The following is a 19,845-nucleotide window of genomic DNA, read 5'->3' as shown; positions in this document are numbered from 1 at the left end:
ATGCCAATTTTCCATAATTCTACTTTCCCTACTTTCCTCTTGACTGGGGTGCCTGGACTTGAATGGGCCCATGCCTGGATTTCCATCCCCTTCTGCTGCCTCTATTTAACTGCTCTTTCTGGGAATACCCTGATCCTCTTCGTAGTCCTCACTGAGCCAAGCCTCCATGAGCCCATGTACTATTTCCTCTCCATGTTGTCCACCACTGACATTGGCTTATGCATCTCTACACTGGTAACAGTACTAGGAATATTCTGGCTCAATGCCAGGGAGATCAGCTTTAATGCCTGCTTATCACAGATGTTCTTCATTCACCTCTTCACTTTCATGGAATCTTCAGTGCTCCTGGCTATGGCTTTTGATCGTTTTGTGGCCATTTCCAACCCCTTGAGATACGCTACCATTCTAACTCATGAAAGGATTGCACAGATTGGTTTGGCAGTCGTTACCAGGGGAACTGTCATTCTGATACCACTAGTCCTTCTTCTCAAGCGTCTATCGTTCTGCCGCAGTCATGTGCTCCATCATTCCTACTGTTTCCACCCTGATGTAATGAAGCTCTCATGTTCAGACACAAAGATCAACAGTGCATTTGGACTCACTGCAATTATCTCTACTGCTGGAGTGGACTCTATTTTTATCCTGATTTCCTATGTCCTGATAATTCGCTCAGTTCTCAACATTGCATCCCCAGAGGAGAGGAAAAAGGCCTTCAGCACCTGCATTTCTCATATCACGGCTGTGGCCATATTCTACATCCCTTTAATCAGCCTGTCTTTTGTTCACAGATTTGGAAAACATTCTCCACCATATGTGCCCACACTGATTGCTAATATTTACTTGCTCATTCCCCCTGTAATGAATCCCATCATTTATAGTGTGAAAACAAAGCAGATTCAAAAATCTGTGCTCAAACTGGTATGTTCCAAGGGAACTCATATTTAACAATTACTGGCCCATAAAGACCCATTTCAAAGTCAGTGAAAATTGATCATAAACTGGAGTTATAACTCATGAAATTTTAGAGATGGGTGGAACTAGATGCCATCCAATTCAAATATCTCCACAATGCTGTTATTTCTACCTAAGGCAATCTTATCTTTTCTACCACCAAAATACTGATTCAGATTCTCACTACCTCTCAGTTACCCTATTCCTATAGATAACTGACTTCCTATATCTGATGTTTCCACCTAAAACCACACATCATTCACTTTGAATTAATTTTCTAAATATACAGCACAAGTAAAATTTAATAACAAAACAATAAGTATCTCTTTCATGTTCACTTCTCATACACCAACTAAATGAAGCAACTGCTCCTATCTCTGATATAGTCCTCCAAAATTTGGATTCAACTTTCCTTTAAAATTTAATCTATCTCTCTCTCTCTTTTCACATACTCACAGTCTAAGAAAAGCAGTCGGCTAACTGTTTCTTCATGTACATGCAACTTTCCTAAAGCTGTTCACTGTTGACTTGAGCTTCACTGTTGACTCTACTTCAATCTTGACACCCACCCTCCACTTTGAAATTCTACTTGTATGTCAAGGCTCATCTTTAAATAGCTTCATCATTAAATTTTTCATGATTGCCCAATGGTACTTGATCTTGACTTCCTATATTTCACCTTTTATAGTACTTTGCCAGTATCTTTTTTGCCTTTATGTACTTTTGGCATAGAAATGGAAATAATAGAAATATAAATATATATTAATATTAATATAAAATGGCTGCCACAAGTCTATAAATTCCCTAAATAAAAAAAGCCTTGAAGCTTCTATAATACCTAGCAGAATACCTTTCACATAGCAGATACTCAGTGATAGTTGTTGAATTGAACTGAACATATTGGACTATCAAATAGTCCATCTGAACAATTCAAATTGCATAGGCAAAGGGCAATTTTGGAACCCGAGATCACAGTCTCTGGAATTTATCCCAGTTTGCATAAGGCCCAACTTGACTAAGAATAATTTTAGCCACTTTTTTTCTCCATGAATGGCTTCCCAGAACCAACTACTATACATAACTAAAAAAAAAAAATTTTTCCCAGGTGCCAAAGACAAAAACTAGTAAACCGTCCTTAATTCCTCACTTACCATTTGCTCTTGCATCCAATGAATCTGTATTTCTTCTATTCTAACATGAAAACATCTCTTCATCTCCACTTTTAGACTTTGTTCAGCACACTAAAGTTCTTTTTAAAAAATATGTATTTATTTATTTTTGAGAGAGAGAGAGTAGCGGAGAGGGTCAGAGAGAGAGAGGGAGAAAAAGCATCCCAAGCAGACTCCATGCTGTCAGCACACAGCCCAACGCAGGGCTCAATCCTACAAACCATGAGATCATGACCTGAACTGAAATCAAGAGTCAGACATTTAACTGACTGAGCCACCCAGGCACCCATAGAACACTAAAATTCTTAAATTAAATCACATTTTCCTTTTAGGTTTCAGGTGTCCAATCTTATCCCTTTCTCCTCCCTCTGTTTTCCATAAGAAAATCAGAAGAAGAAAAAAACTTTTTAAAAGCCTTTTAAATTATATTTTAGTTATACAAGAAATAATAAATATGCTCTTATTAATAAAAGATTTTACAGAAAAGGTGAAAGTCCTCCTTGATATGTTTCCTCAAGTTCAGTCTTTCTGTCTTCTCTATAGGAAACCACTGTATAAATTTGATTTTTTTTCCTTCCTTTTTCTATGCATTAATGTCCACAGATATGGAGAAAATAAAATTTTCAATTTTTTTTATGTTTTTTAATTTATTTTTGAGAGAGACAGAGAGCTAGAAGAGGAAGGGCAGAAAGAGAGGGAGACACAGAATCCAAAGCAGGCTCCAGGCTCCATGCTATCAGCACAGAGCCCCATGCAGGGCTTAAACTCATGAACCATGAGATCATGACCTAAGCCTAAGTCTGATGCTTAACCGACCACAAGGTACAACTATATATCTCTCTGTTGTTTATTATCTTCAATATAACATTTATTTGTTTTGATCCCTGTAGGAGGTGGTGGGGGGAGAAAATAATCTTTAAATCTTCTCAATGTGGAATAACTGGGGCTACAATACCAGAGTATATCAAATGATTTCAGTGGTCTCCTTCCTAAAGCAGGTGTGAAAACTACGTTCATACACTTTCCATGTTTCTTCAATATTTATATTTTCTTGGCATATATTTCAATATTAATCATAGCAAGTCAAAAAAGAAAACAACCTCAGCAATTGCAGTACATTAAACCACAAGGGAGAGCAAGTAGATTTAGGCATGCAGAGTGTCTCTGAAGCAAAAACAATTAGCCAGAAAGATCCCTTAGGAATAAATAAATTTTTCTGAGGGGTAAACAACTCTCCTGAGAATGGGTTTCTCACAGATACCCTTCCTTCAGAGGTGAATGAGACCTCAGAGCCTTGTCTCTTCCTCATTGCCTTCACTTGATGTAAGTACAGATGCATCAGAAGACTGTGGATATGTATTAATGTTAGATGATTTATGTGGGCTCATTCTGCAATAAGAAATTTGGCTTCATTAAAGGAAGTATTTCTAAAATGAAATTATAAGAACAACCATGTAAACATAAGATGCTGGGAATTGCTTTTGATTTAAGAATCTACTACTGGGGGAGGTCGGCAGGAAGATGGCGGTGTAGGAGGACGCTGGGCTCACCGCGCGTCCTGCTGATCACTTAGATTCCACCTACACCTGCCTAAATAACCCAGAAAACCGCCAGAGGATTAGCAGAACGGAGTCACCGGACCCAAGCGCAGACGAGAGGCCCACGGAAGAGGGTAGGAAGGGCGGCGAGGCAGTGCTCGCTCCACGGACTGGCGGGAGGGAGCCGGGGCGGAGGGGTGGCTCCCCAGCCAAGGAGAGCCCTCCAGTCCGGCTTGCAAAAGCGGAGGGGCCTGACGGACTGTGTTCCAACAGCAAGCGCGACTTAGCGTCTGGGAGGTCATAAGTTAACAGCTCTGCTCGGAAAGCGGGAAGGCTGGAGGACAAAGGGAGGGTGAGCTGCGGAGCCCCCGGACGACAGAGCTCAGTTTGGCGGGGAACAAAGGCGCTCGCCAGCGCCATCTCCCCCGCCCATCCCCCAGCCAAAATCCCAAAGGGAACCGGTTCCGCCAGGGAAATTGCTCGCTCCGCGCAAACACCCAACTCTGTGCTTCTGCGGAGCCAAACCTCCGGCAGCGGATCTGACTCCCTCCGGCTGCCACAGGGCCCCTCCTGAAGTGGATCACCTAAGGAGAAGCAAGCTAAGCCTGCCCCCCCTCCCGCCGTGCACCTTGCCTTCCCACCCCAGCTAATACGCCAGATCCCCAGCATCACAAGCCTGGCAGTGTGCAGGTAGCCCAGACGGGCCACGCCACCCCACAGTGAATCCCACCCCTAGGAGAGGGGAAGAGAAGGCACACACCAGTCTGACTGTGGCCCCAGCGGTGGGCTGGGGGCAGACATCAGGACTGACTGCGGCCCCGCCCACCAACTCCAGTTATACACCACAGCACAGGGGAAGTGCCCTGCAGGTCCTCACCACACCAGGGACTATCCAAAATGACCAAGCGGAAGAATTCCCCTCAGAAGAATCTCCAGGAAATAACAACAGCTAATGAGCTGATCAAAAAGGATTTAAATAATATAACAGAAAGTGAATTTAGAATAATAGTCATAAAATTAATCGCTGGGCTGGAAAACAGTATACAGGACAGCAGAGAATCTCTTGCTACAGAGATCAAGGGACTAAGGAACAGTCACGAGGAGCTGAAAAACGCTTTAAAGGAAATGCAAAACAAAATGCAAACCACCACGGCTCTGATGGAAGAGGCAGAGGAGAGAATAGGTGAACTAGAAGATAAAGTTATGGAAAAAGAGGAAGCTGAGAAAAAGAGAGATAAAAAAATCCAGGAGTATGAGGGGAAAATTAGAGAACTAAGTGATACACTAAAAAGAAATAATATACGCATAATTGGTATTCCAGAGGAGGAAGAGAGAGGGAAAGGTGCTGAAGGGGTACTTGAAGAAATTATAGCTGAGAACTTCCCTGAACTGGGGAAGGAAAAAGGCATTGAAATCCAAGAGGCACAGAGAACTCCCTTCAGACGTAACTTGAATCGATCTTCTGCACGACATATCATAGTGAAACTGGCAAAATACAAGGATAAAGAGCAAATTCTGAAAGCAGCAAGGGGTAAACGTGCCCTCACATATAAAGGGAGACCTATAAGACTCGTGACTGATCTCTCTTTTGAAACTTGGCAGGCCAGAAAGAATTGGCACGAGATTTTCAGGGTGCTAGACAGCAAAAATATGCAGCCGAGAATCCTTTATCCAGCAAGTCTGTCATTTAGAATAGAAGGAGAGATAAAGGTCTTCCCAAACAAAAAAAACTGAAGGAATTTGTCACCACTAAACCAGCCCTACAAGAGATCCTAAGGGGGACCCTGTGAGACAAAGTACCAGAGACATCACTACAAGCATAAAACATACAGACATCACAATGACTCTAAACCCGTATCTTTCTATAATAACACTGAATGTAAACGGATTAAATGCGCCAACCAAAAGACATAGGGTATCAGAATGGATAAAAAAACAAGACCCATCTATTTGCTGTCTACAAGAGACTCATTTTAGACCTGAGGACACCTTTAGATTCAGAGTGAGGGGATGGAGAACTATTTATCATGCTACTGGAAGCCAAAAGAAAGCTGGAGTAGCCATACTTATATCAGACAAACTAGACTTTAAATTAAAGGCTGTAACAAGACATGAAGAAGGACATTATATAATAGTTACAGGGTCTACCCATCAGGAAGAGCTAACAATTATAAATGTCTATGCGCCGAATACCGGAGCCCCCAAGTATATAAAACAATTACTCATAAACAGAAGCAACCTTATTGATAAGAATGTGGTAATTGCAGGGGACTTTAACACCCCACTTACAGAAATGGATAGATCATCTAGACACACAGTCAATAAAGAAACAAGGGCCCTGAATGAGACATTGGATCAGATGGACTTGACAGATCTATTTAGAACTCTGCATCCCAAAGCAACAGAATATACTTTCTTCTCGAGTGCACATGGAACATTCTCCAAGATAGATCATATACTGGGTCACAAAACAGCCCTTCATAAGTTTACAAGAATTGAAATTATACCATGCATACTTTCAGACCACAATGCTATGAAGCTTGAAATCAACCACAGGAAAAAGTCTGGAAAACCTCCAAAAGCGTGGAGGTTAAAGAACACCCTACTAACGAATGAGTGGGTCAACCAGGCAATTAGAGAAGAAATCAAAAAATATATGGAAACAAACGAAAATGAAAATACAACAATCCAAACGCTTTGGGACGCAGCGAAGGCAGTCCTGAGAGGAAAATACATTGCAATCCAGGCCTATCTCAAGAAACAAGAAAAATCCCAAATACAAAATCTAACAGCACACCTAAAGGAAATAGAAGCAGAACAGCAAAGGCAGCCTAAACCCAGCAGAAGAAGAGAAATAATAAAGATCAGAGCAGAAATAAACAATATAGAATCTAAAAAAACTGTAGAGCAGATCAACGAAACCAAGAGTTGGTTTTTTGAAAAAATAAACAAAATTGACAAACCTCTAGCCAGGCTTCTCAAAAAGAAAAGGGAGATGACCCAAATAGATAAAATCATGAATGAAAATGGAATGATTACAACCAATCCCTCAGAGATACAAACAATTATCAGGGAATACTATGAAAAATTATATGCCAACAAATTGGACAACCTGGAAGAAATGGACAAATTCCTGAACACCCACACTCTTCCAAAACTCAATCAGGAGGAAATAGAAAGCTTGAACAGACCCATAACCAGCGAAGAAATTGAATCGGTTATCAAAAATCTCGCAACAAATAAGAGTCCAGGACCAGATGGCTTCCCAGGGGAGTTCTACCAGACATTTAAAGCAGAGATAATACCTATCCTTCTCAAGCTATTCCAAGAAATAGAAAGGGAAGGAAAACTTCCAGACTCCTTCTATGAAGCCAGTATTACTTTGATTCCTAAACCAGACAGAGACCCAGTAAAAAAGAGAACTACAGGCCAATATCCCTGATGAATATGGATGCAAAAATTCTCAATAAGATACTAGCAAATCGAATTCAACAGCATATAAAAAGAATTATTCACCATGATCAAGTGGGATTCATTCCTGGGATGCAGGGCTGCTTCAACATTCACAAATCAATCAACGTGATACATCACATTAACAAAAAAAAAGAGAAGAACCATATGATCCTGTCAATCGATGCAGAAAAGGCCTTTGACAAAATCCAGCACCCTTTCTTAATAAAAACTCTTGAGAAAGTCGGGATAGAAGGAACATACTTAAAGATCATAAAAGCCATTTATGAAAAGCCCACAGCTAACATCATCCTCAATGGGGAAAAACTGAGAGCTTTTTCCCTGAGATCAGGAACACGACAGGGATGCCCACTCTCACCGCTGTTGTTCAACATAGTGCTGGAAGTGCTAGCATCAGCAATCAGACAACAAAAGGAAATCAAAGGCATCAAAATTGGCAAAGATGAAGTCAAGCTTTCGCTTTTTGCAGATGACATGATATTATACATGGAAAATCCGATAGACTCCACCAAAAGTCTGCTAGAACTGATACATGAATTCAGCAAAGTTGCAGGATACAAAATCAATGTCCAGAAATCAGTTGCATTCTTATACACTAACAATGAAGCCACAGAAAGACAAATAAAGGAAATGATCCCATTCACAATTGCACCAAGAAGCATAAAATACCTAGGAATAAATCTAACCAAAGATGTAAAGGATCTGTATGCTGAAAACTATAGAAAGCTTATGAAGGTAATTGAAGAAGACTTAAAGAAATGGAAAGACATTCCCTGCTCATGGATTGGAAAAATAAATATTGTCAAAATGTCAATACTACCCAAAGCTATCTACACATTCAATGCAATCCCAAGCAAAATGGCACCAGCATTCTTCTCGAAATTAGAACAAGCAATCCTAAAATTCATATGAAACCACAAAAGGCCCCGAATAGCCAAAGGAATTTTGAAGAAGAAGACCAAAGCAGGAGGCATCACAATCCCAGACTTTAGTCTCTACTACAAAGCTGTCATCATCAAGACAGCACGGTATTGGCACAAAAACAGACACACAGACCAATGGAATAGAATAGAAACCCCAGAACTAGACCCACAAACGTATGGCCAACTCATCTTTGACAAAGCAGGAAAGAACATCCAATGGAAAAAAGACAGCCTCTTTAACAAATGGTGCTGGGAGAACTGGACAGCAACATGCAGAAGGTTGAAACTAGACCACTTTCTCACACCATTTACAAAAATAAACTCAAAATGGATAAAGGACCTAAATGTGAGACAGGAAACCATCAAAACCTTAGAGGAGAAAGCAGGAAAAGATCTCTCTGACCTCAGCCGTAGCAATCTCTTACTCGACACATCCCCAAAGGCAAGGGAATTAAAAGCAAAAGTGAATTACTGGGACCTTATGAAGATAAAAAGCTTCTGCACAACAAAGGAAACAACCAACAAAACTAAAAGGCAACCAACGGAATGGGAAAAGATATTTGCAAATGACATATCGGACAAAGGGCTAGTATCTAAAATCTATAAAGAGCTCACCAAACTCCACACCCGAAAAACAAATAACCCAGTGAAGAAATGGGCAGAAAACATGAAGAGACACTTCTCTAAAGAAGACATCCAGATGGCCAACAGGCACATGAAAAGATGTTCAGCGTCGCTCCTTATCAGGGAAATACAAATCAAAACCACACTCAGGTATCACCTCACGCCAGTCAGAGTGGCCAAAATGAACAAATCAGGAGACTATAGATGCTGGAGAGGATGTGGAGAAACGGGAACCCTCTTGCACTGTTGGTGGGAATGCAAATTGGTGCAGCCGCTCTGGAAAGCAGTGTGGAGGTTCCTCAGAAAATTAAAAATAGACCTACCCTATGACCCAGCAATAGCACTGCTAGGAATTTATCCAAGGGATACAGGAGTACTGATGCATAGGGGCACTTGTACCCCAATGTTCATAGCAGCACTCTCAACAATAGCCAAATTATGGAAAGAGCCTAAATGTCCATCAACTGATGAATGGATAAAGAAATTGTGGTATATATACACAATGGAGTACTATGTGGCAATGAGAAAAAATGAAATATGGCCCTTTGTAGCAACGTGGATGGAACTGGAGAGTGTAATGCTAAGTGAAATAAGCCATACAGAGAAAGACAGATACCATATGGTTTCACTCTTATGTGGATCCTGAGAAACTTAACAGGAACCCATGGGGGAGGGGAAGGAAAAAAAAAAAAAGAGGTTAGAGTGGGAGAGAGCCAAAGCATAAGAGACTGTTAAAAACTGAGAACAAACTGAGGGTTGATGGGGGGTGGGAGGGAGGGGAGGGTGGGTGATGGGTATTGAGTAGGGCACCTTTTGGGATGAGCACTGGGTGTTGTATGGAAACCAATTTGTCAATAAATTTCAAAAAAAAAATAAAATAAATTCCACATATGAGTGAAATCATATGGTATTTGTCTTTCTTTGACTGACTTATTTCACTTAGCATAATACCTTCTAGCTCCATTCATTTTATTGCAAATGTCAAGATTTCATTCTTTTTTATGGCTGTGTAATATTCCATTGTATATACATTCCACATCTTTAGCCATTCATCAGTCGATGGACCTTTGGACTCTTTCCATAATTTGGCTTTTGTTGATAATGTGCTATAAACATCAGGGTGCATATATCCCTTTGAATCAGTATTTTTGTACCCCTTGGGTAAATATCTAGTAGTGCAATTGCTGGATTGTTGGTAGTTCTATTTTTAACTTTTTGAGGCACCTCCATACTGTTTTCCAGAGTGGCTGCACCAGTTTGCATCCCCACCAACCTTTTAAGAGGGTTCCCCTTTCTCTGAATCCTTAATTTAGAATGTTTGATGCTATTTTCTCATTGGTAAATTGGAGGTAACGTAGTTACTTTGAAAGTAGTTAAGATCTATCATTTATAAAATCCCAAAATGTGTCAGGCTTTACATGAATTTTGTGCTTTATGTAGATTATCTTAATTAATTTAAAAATCAATTTGCTTATAATATCCTAATTTTTCATCCCAGGAATGTAAAAATTAGAGAGATAAACAAATTGTAATATTTCACACAGTGGAAAAGCTAGGATTTGAATTCCATGTATATAAATTTAAAATTGGTTACAATTCTACTATGCTACATATCAATTCTTCTTGATGTGGTTAAATTTATAGAATAACATTAAAAAATAAACTTTTGTTACATATGCATGTAAATCACTAAAATTTCAAATATTCATGGGGTTTTTCCTCTTTCCATAGACATACACTGTCATTGTTCCTTGGTTCTAAACACTACTATAAATGCATATGTATTAGGGCATCAAACACTTCATATTTGATAAATTTGTTTTTTCACTTCCTGATTTTTGTTGCTTTATTTAAAACTTATTTCCTTATCAACAGCGAGGGGAAATGGAAAGCTATTATTTTCTTACATGCTAAATTATTAAGACCACTGGTAAAATGAATCATGCATGTTGGATAATGATGCCTCCTGGAATCATGGATTTGAGCTATGGATCCTTCTATTAGTGCTGCTCATTTTCATAGCCACTGCTGACCTATTTAACCTAAGTTAATTGACTTCAAATGCATCTCTTCATTTTCAATCTGGCTTGAATGTCTTAATCTCTTTAAGAATATTACAGTCTGTTATTCTGAATGGACCAGCATCATCCCTACTATAAGAAAAAGAACTAAAATTTCAAGCCTTACTAATAACGAATCTCTATTATTTTTGGACAAAGTATTTACTTCTTTGAAATTCAACATTGGATTTGGGCATATGACTCTAGATATGCCATATTCTGTGTTTTTGCTTAAAGAAATTATATTGTACTTACTTTTTATGGCAGAATTCTACATTGATGACTCATTCAGTTTGGGGGCTATTCAGACCCCTATGTCTAGCACTATGAACAATACATTTTAGATATTTTATCTTATCTAAGGAATCCCAGCCAGATTTTAAACTGACCACATGCTCTGGATTTTTGTATTTTCAAAATTTTGCTGTTTATGAATTTTTTCAGAATTGAGTTTCAAGGGGTACCTGGGTGGCTCAGTCAGTTCAGCATCCAACTCTTGGTTTTGGCTCAGGTTGGTTTTGGTGCTTACAGCGCAGAGTCTGCTTGAAACTTTCTCTCTCTCAAAATAAATAAATAAACTTGAAAAAAAAAGAATTGAGATTCAGTAAATTGTGAAGAATTTCTAATTTTTATGCCTAAGCTTTGCTGAAAACTCTATGAGAATAGGACCTTTCCAGTAGTAGATTCTTTTTTTTTTTTTATGAAATTTATTGACAAATTGGTTTCCATACAACACCCAGTGCTCATCCCAAAAGGTGCCCTCCTCAATACCCATCACCCACCCTCCCCTCCCTCCCACCCCCCATCAACCCTCAGTTTGTTCTCAGTTTTTAACAGTCTCTTATGCTTTGGCTCTCTCCCACTCTAACCTCTTTTTTTTTTTTTCCTTCCCCTCCCCCATGGGTTCCTGTTAAGTTTCTCAGGATCCACATAAGAGTGAAACCATATGGTATCTGTCTTTCTCTGTATGGCTTATTTCACTTAGCATTACACTCTCCAGTTCCATCCACGTTGCTACAAAGGGCCATATTTCATTTTTTCTCATTGCCACATAGTACTCCATTGTGTATATATACCACAATTTCTTTATCCATTCATCAGTTGATGGACATTTAGGCTCTTTCCATAATTTGGCTATTGTTGAGAGTGCTGCTATGAACATTGGGGTACAAGTGCCCCTATGCATCAGTACTCCTGTATCCCTTGGATAAATTCCTAGCAGTGCTATTGCTGGGTCATAGGGTAGGTCTATTTTTAATTTTCTGAGGAACCTCCACACTGCTTTCCAGAGCGGCTGCACCAATTTGCATTCCCACCAACAGTGCAAGAGGGTTCCCGTTTCTCCACATCCTCTCCAGCATCTATAGTCTCCTGATTTGTTCATTTTGGCCACTCTGACTGGCGTGAGGTGATACCTGAGTGTGGTTTTGATTTGTATTTCCCTGATAAGGAGCGACGCTGAACATCTTTTCATGTGCCTGTTGGCCATCTGGATGTCTTCTTTAGAGAAGTGTCTCTTCATGTTTTCTGCCCATTTCTTCACTGGGTTATTGGTTTTTCGGGTGTGGAGTTTGGTGAGCTCTTTATAGATTTTAGATACTAGCCCTTTGTCCGATATGTCATTTGCAAATATCTTTTCCCATTCCGTTGGTTGCCTTTTAGTTTTGTTGGTTGTTTCCTTTGTTGTGCAGAAGCTTTTTATCTTCATAAGGTCCCAGTAATTCACTTTTGCTTTTAATTCCCTTGCCTTTGGGGATGTGTCGAGTAAGAGATTGCTACGGCTGAGGTCAGAGAGATCTTTTCCTGCTTTCTCCTCTAAGGTTTTGATGGTTTCCTGTCTCACATTTAGGTCCTTTATCCATTTTGAGTTTATTTTTGTAAATGGTGTGAGAAAGTGGTCTAGTTTCAACCTTCTGCATGTTGCTGTCCAGTTCTCCCAGCACCATTTGTTAAAGAGGCTGTCTTTTTTCCATTGGATGTTCTTTCCTGCTTTGTCAAAGATGAGTTGGCCATACGTTTGTGGGTCTAGTTCTGGGGTTTCTATTCTATTCCATTGGTCTGTGTGTCTGTTTTTGTGCCAATACCGTGCTGTCTTGATGATGACAGCTTTGTAGTAGAGACTAAAGTCTGGGATTGTGATGCCTCCTGCTTTGGTCTTCTTCTTCAAAATTCCTTTGGCTATTCGGGGCCTTTTGTGGTTTCATATGAATTTTAGGATTGCTTGTTCTAATTTCGAGAAGAATGCTGGTGCCATTTTGATTGGGATTGCATTGAATGTGTAGATAGCTTTGGGTAGTATTGACATTTTGACAATATTTATTTTTCCAATCCATGAGCAGGGAATGTCTTTCCATTTCTTTAAGTCTTCTTCAATTACCTTCATAAGCTTTCTATAGTTTTCAGCATACAGATCCTTTACATCTTTGGTTAGATTTATTCCTAGGTATTTTATGCTTCTTGGTGCAATTGTGAATGGGATCATTTTCTTTATTTGTCTTTCTGTGGCTTCATTGTTAGTGTATAAGAATGCAACTGATTTCTGGACATTGATTTTGTATCCTGCAACTTTGCTGAATTCATGTATCAGTTCTAGCAGACTTTTGGTGGAGTCTATCGGATTTTCCATGTATAATATCATGTCATCTGCAAAAAGCGAAAGCTTGACTTCATCTTTGCCAATTTTGATGCCTTTGATTTCCTTTTGTTGTCTGATTGCTGATGCTAGCACTTCCAGCACTATGTTGAACAACAGCGGTGAGAGTGGGCATCCCTGTCGTGTTCCTGATCTCAGGGAAAAAGCTCTCAGTTTTTCCCCATTGAGGATGATGTTAGCTGTGGGCTTTTCATAAATGGCTTTTATGATCTTTAAGTATGTTCCTTCTATCCCGACTTTCTCAAGGGTTTTTATTAAGAAAGGGTGCTGGATTTTGTCAAAGGCCTTTTCTGCATCGATTGACAGGATCATATGGTTCTTCTCTTTTTTTTTGTTAATGTGATGTATCACGTTGATTGATTTGCGAATGTTGAAGCAGCCCTGCATCCCAGGAATGAATCCCACTTGATCATGGTGAATAATTCTTTTTATATGCTGTTGAATTCGATTTGCTAGTATCTTATTGAGAATTTTTGCATCCATATTCATCAGGGATATTGGCCTGTAGTTCTCTTTTTTTACTGGGTCTCTGTCTGGTTTAGGAATCAAAGTAATACTGGCTTCATAGAATGAGTCTGGAAGTTTTCCTTCCCTTTCTATTTCTTGGAATAGCTTGAGAAGGATAGGTATTATCTCTGCTTTAAACGTCTGGTAGAACTCCCCCGGGAAGCCATCTGGTCCTGGACTCTTATTTGTTGGGAGATTTTTGATAACCGATTCAATTTCTTCGCTGGTTATGGGTCTGTTCAAGCTTTCTATTTCCTCCTGATTGAGTTTTGGAAGAGTGTGGGTGTTCAGGAATGTGTCCATTTCTTCCAGGTTGTCCAATTTGTTGGCATATAATTTTTCATAGTATTCCCTGATAATTGTTTGTTTCTCTGAGGGATTGGTTGTAATCATTCCATTTTCATTCATGATTTTATCTATTTGGGTCATCTCCCTTTTCTTTTTGAGAAGCCTGGCTAGAGGTTTGTCAATTTTGTTTATTTTTTCAAAAAACCAACTCTTGGTTTCGTTGATCTGCTCTACAGTTTTTTTAGATTCTATATTGTTTATTTCTGCTCTGATCTTTATTATTTCTCTTCTTCTGCTGGGTTTAGGCTGCCTTTGCTGTTCTGCTTCTATTTCCTTTAGGTGTGCTGTTACATTTTGTATTTGGGATTTTTCTTGTTTCTTGAGATAGGCCTGGATTGCAATGTATTTTCCTCTCAGGACTGCCTTCGCTGCGTCCCAAAGCGTTTGGATTGTTGTATTTTCATTTTCGTTTGTTTCCATATATTTTTTGATTTCTTCTCTAATTGCCTGGTTGACCCACTCATTCGTTAGTAGGGTGTTCTTTAACCTCCACGCTTTTGGAGGTTTTCCAGACTTTTTCCTGTGGTTGATTTCAAGCTTCATAGCATTGTGGTCTGAAAGTATGCATGGTATAATTTCAATTCTTGTAAACTTATGAAGGGCTGTTTTGTGACCCAGTATATGATCTATCTTGGAGAATGTTCCATGTGCACTCGAGAAGAAAGTATATTCTGTTGCTTTGGGATGCAGAGTTCTAAATAGATCTGTCAAGTCCATCTGATCCAATGTCTCATTCAGGGCCCTTGTTTCTTTATTGACTGTGTGTCTAGATGATCTATCCATTTCTGTAAGTGGGGTGTTAAAGTCCCCTGCAATTACCACATTCTTATCAATAAGGTTGCTTCTGTTTATGAGTAATTGTTTTATATACTTGGGGGCTCCGGTATTCGGCGCATAGACATTTATAATTGTTAGCTCTTCCTGGTGGGTAGACCCTGTAACTATTATATAATGTCCTTCTTCATGTCTTGTTACAGCCTTTAATTTAAAGTCTAGTTTGTCTGATATAAGTATGGCTACTCCAGCTTTCTTTTGGCTTCCAGTAGCATGATAAATAGTTCTCCATCCCCTCACTCTGAATCTAAAGGTGTCCTCAGGTCTAAAATGAGTCTCTTGTAGACAGCAAATAGATGGGTCTTGTTTTTTTATCCATTCTGATACCCTATGTCTTTTGGTTGGCGCATTTAATCCGTTTACATTCAGTGTTATTATAGAAAGATACGGGTTTAGAGTCATTGTGATGTCTGTATGTTTTATGCTTGTAGTGATGTCTCTGGTACTTTGTCTCACAGGGTCCCCCTTAGGATCTCTTGTAGGGCTGGTTTAGTGGTGACAAATTCCTTCAGTTTTTGTTTGTTTGGGAAGACCTTTATCTCTCCTTCTATTCTAAATGACAGACTTGCTGGATAAAGGATTCTCGGCTGCATATTTTTGCTGTCTAGCACCCTGAAAATCTCGTGCCAATTCTTTCTGGCCTGCCAAGTTTCAAAAGAGAGATCAGTCACGAGTCTTATAGGTCTCCCTTTATATGTGAGGGCACGTTTACCCCTTGCTGCTTTCAGAATTTGCTCTTTATCCTTGTATTTTGCCAGTTTCACTATGATATGTCGTGCAGAAGATCGATTCAAGTTATGTCTGAAGGGAGTTCTCTGTGCCTCTTGGATTTCAATGCCTTTTTCCTTCCCCAGTTCAGGGAAGTTCTCAACTATTATTTCTTCAAGTACCCCTTCAGCACCTTTCCCTCTCTCTTCCTCCTCTGGAATACCAATTATGCGTATATTATTTCTTTTTAGTGTATCACTTAGTTCTCTAATTTTCCCCTCATACTCCTGGATTTTTTTATCTCTCTTTTTCTCAGCTTCCTCTTTTTCCATAACTTTATCTTCTAGTTCACCTATTCTCTCCTCTGCCTCTTCCATCCGAGCTGTGGTGGTTTGCATTTTGTTTTGCATTTCCTTTAAAGCGTTTTTCAGCTCCTCGTGACTGTTCCTTAGTCCCTTGATCTCTGTAGCAAGAGATTCTCTGCTGTCCTGTATACTGTTTTCCAGCCCAGCGATTAATTTTATGACTATTATTCTAAATTCACTTTCTGTTATATTATTTAAATCCTTTTTGATCAGCTCATTAGCTGTTGTTATTTCCTGGAGATTCTTCTGAGGGGAATTCTTCCGCTTGGTCATTTTGGATATTCCCTGGTGTGGTGAGGACCTGCAGGGCACTTCCCCAGTGCTGTGGTGTATAACTGGAGTTGGTGGGTGGGGCCGCAGTCAGACCTGATGTCTGCCCCCAGCCCACCGCTGGGGCCACAGTCAGACTGGTGTGTGCCTTCTCTTCCCCTCTCCTAGGGGTGGGATTCACTGTGGGGTGGCGTGGCCCGTCTGGGCTACTTGCACACTGCCAGGCTTGTGATGCTGGGGATCTGGCGTATTAGCTGGGGTGGGAAGGCAAGGTGCACGGCGGGAGGGGGGGCAGGCTTAGCTCGCTTCTCCTTAGGTGATCCACTTCAGGAGGGGCCCTGTGGCAGCCGGAGGGAGTCAGATCCGCTGCCGGAGGTTTGGCTCCGCAGAAGCACAGAGTTGGGTGTTTGCGCGGAGCCAGCAATTTCCCTGGCCGGAACCGGTTCCCTTTGGGATTTTGGCTGGGGGATGGGCGGGGGAGATGGCGCTGGCGAGCGCCTTTGTTCCCCGCCAAACTGAGCTCTGTCGTCCGGGGGCTCCGCAGCTCACCCTCCCTTTGTCCTCCAGCCTTCCCGCTTTCCAAGCAGAGCTGTTAACTTATGACCTCCCAGAGGCTAAGTCGCGCTTGCTGTCGGACACAGTCCGTCAGGCCCCTCTGCTTTTGCAAGCCGGACTCGGGGGTTCTGCTTGGCTGGCGAGCCGCCCCTCCGCCCCGGCTCCCTCCCGCCAGTCCGTGGAGCGCGCACCGCCTCGCCGCCCTTCCTACCCTCTTCCGTGGGCCTCTCGTCTGCACTTGGGTCCAGTGACTCCGTTCTGCTAATCCTCTGGCGGTTTTCTGGGTTATTTAGGCAGGTGTAGGTGGAATCTAAGTGATCAGCAGGACGCGTGGTGAGCCCAGCGTCCTCCTACGCCGCCATCTTCCTGCGCCTCCCCCACTCATATGTGGAATTTAAAAAACAAAACAAACAGACATAGGGAACAAAATAAAGGAAAACCAAGAAACAGACTCTTAACTGTAGATAACAAAATAATGATTACCAGAGGGGTAGAGGGTCGGGGGATGAGTTAAATAGGTGATGGGGATTAAGGAGTGCCTTTGTTGTGAGAAGCACTGTGTGATGTGTGGAAGTGTTGAATCACTATATTGTACACCTGAAACTAATAGTACACTGTATGTTTATTAACTGGAATTTAAACAAAAACTTGAGGGGTGCCTGAGTGGCTCAGTCAGTTAAGCATCCCATTAGGCTCAGGTTCATGATCTCGCACTCTGTGCGTTCAAGCCTCACATCGGGCTCTGTGCTGACAGCTCAGAGACTGGAGCCTTCTTCAGATTCTGTCTCTGTCTCATGCTCTGCCTCTCTCATGCTCTGCCCTGCTCATGCTTGCTCTCTCGCGCTCTCTCTCAAAAATAAATAAACATTAAAAAAATTTTTAATGAAAACTTGAAAAAAATATTCTAAGTTCTATGATTCCAGAATTTTTCTTCCATTATCATTTCCCTCCTCTTTCATACTCCAGAGAAACAGAACAAATAGGAGATGGTAGGTAGGTAGGTAGGTAGGTAGGGATTTATTATGAAGAATTGGTTCACACAATTATGGAGGCTAAGAAATCCCACAGTCTGCCATTTGTAAGCTGGAGATCCTGGAAAGCCAATGGTGTAGTACCAATCCAAGTCTGAAGGCTCCTGAAAACTAGAAGCACCGATGGTGTAAATCCCAGCCCAAGGGCAGAAGACCCATGTCCCAGCTCGGCAGTCAGGCAGAGAGAAAGAACTCCTTCCTCTGCTTTTTCATTCTATTCAGGCCTTCAACTAACTGAATGAGGCCCACCCACAGTGGGAAGGGTAATCTGCTATACTCAATCTACTGACTGACTCAAACATTAATCCCTTCACAGACATACCCAGAAATAATGTTTAATCAGATATATGGGGTGGCCCAGTCAAGTTGACACATAAAATCAACCATCACACACCACACACACACCTGAATCCATTTCTTGATACCTCTACTTAGAATTCAGATCTCGATCTAGACATCATTATTTACTGGAAACAATTCCTTATTCCTCACAATGAGCTTGTTGTCTTTATGTGCTCTCATAGCATTCTAGATTTACTCTTTACACTCTAATTCCATGTTACTTGTCTGTGTTCCCTTGTCAACTAAGTGTTTTCAGGATCAAAGACATCATTACACTTAGCATTTAATTTCCTGTTTCTCATCCAAGGTACATGGGAAATATATTTTTTTCTGAATGACTGAATGAATTTTCAGTATTTTTGCTTAGTAAAGTGACTGTTTTGACAAGTAGTACTGGAAGCTCATTCCTGCACTGTTTCTGGATCATTCCATGCATTAAAGTACTTCTTAAAGGAGCATCTTATAATATCCCTCTAGTTTTCAGAAGATATAGGTGTATCTTCTGTATGGCACACAGATCAAATGTAGTTCTCAAATATAATAACATTTCAACCATTTGAACACAACCATGTGTTTGCTCTTAGTTTTCTCTTCTCCTGGCTGATTCTAAACTTTATAATTTCTGACTATTCTTTTTTTTTTAAACAGCCATCTCTTCAATTCATCTTAACAGGAATAAGACTAATAAAATTAAGCAGTTGCTTTTAGGCAAGTAGAAGAACATGTGATAAAATTAATGTCATTATATGACAGAAATTAAAATATCTCTAAGGTACATTCCAATTCAATAATTCTAGGATTCTACATTACTCTAAAATGTTATAAATGAAGGCATTTCATTTATAAGTCTCTTCTTAGAAGAGACTTTGAAAATAAAAATAATATGTCTTCTTGAACCCTACTGCTGCTACTTTCCTGACAATGGAAATATTAACCTTCTTGAGTATTTATTTTATTTAAATTAAATCTGCTAAAATTTGTATTGATGATTCCAGCCATCAGGGAATCTTTTTTCTTTTTCTCTTTTTAGGCTTATTTATTTATTTTGAGAGAGAGAGAGAGAGAGAATTCCAAGCAAGCTCTATTGTCAGTGTGGAGCCCGACAGGGGCCTTGAACCCATGAGCCATGAGATCATGACCTGAGCAGAGAGCAAGAGTCGGACGCTTAACCAATTGAGCCACCCAGGCGCTCCAGGAGATTGTTTTTCTAGTAATTTCTCTATCTTCTATATAGACCTTTAAATATAACCTTTAAAATGTTTGTCATAAATTATCTGATAAAAGGATTTTTTTTTTGAAGGATGCCAGAGAACTGAGAAACTTATTTCATTTCACTTAATACACTTTTGGGTCAAATTATTATGAAACATGAATCATCTTATAATCAGGATAGTAACTATTCCATAATGCCTATATTACATACTTAAAATTTCTGCATAGGGCCCTTTCCATAATCTCTCAAATATTTAGGATATTAAGTAATGCCCGCAAGCTTA

General features: G+C 40.2%; 1 protein-coding gene across 1 annotated transcript; it reads left to right on the top strand.

Moving 5' to 3' along the window:
* Positions 1-945, top strand: LOC115525896 (olfactory receptor 51F2-like). The gene has a single exon (XM_030333304.1). It carries the CDS (start codon positions 1-3, stop codon positions 943-945), a length of 945 nt encoding a protein of 314 aa, XP_030189164.1.
* The last annotated feature ends 18,900 nt before the right edge of the window (positions 946-19,845 follow it).

This window comes from Lynx canadensis, chromosome D1, assembly GCF_007474595.2.
Source record: "Lynx canadensis isolate LIC74 chromosome D1, mLynCan4.pri.v2, whole genome shotgun sequence".
In the NCBI taxonomy this organism is placed as follows: domain Eukaryota; kingdom Metazoa; phylum Chordata; class Mammalia; order Carnivora; family Felidae; genus Lynx; species Lynx canadensis.
Note: the sequence above shows the minus strand (reverse complement) of the source record. Positions and strands in the feature narration are given on the sequence as shown.

Bases quoted from the DNA above. Each gene is read 5' to 3' on its own strand.
- LOC115525896 (XM_030333304.1), top strand. From the start codon at position 1: ATGCCAATTTTCCATAATTCTACTTTCCCTACTTTCCTCTTGACTGGG.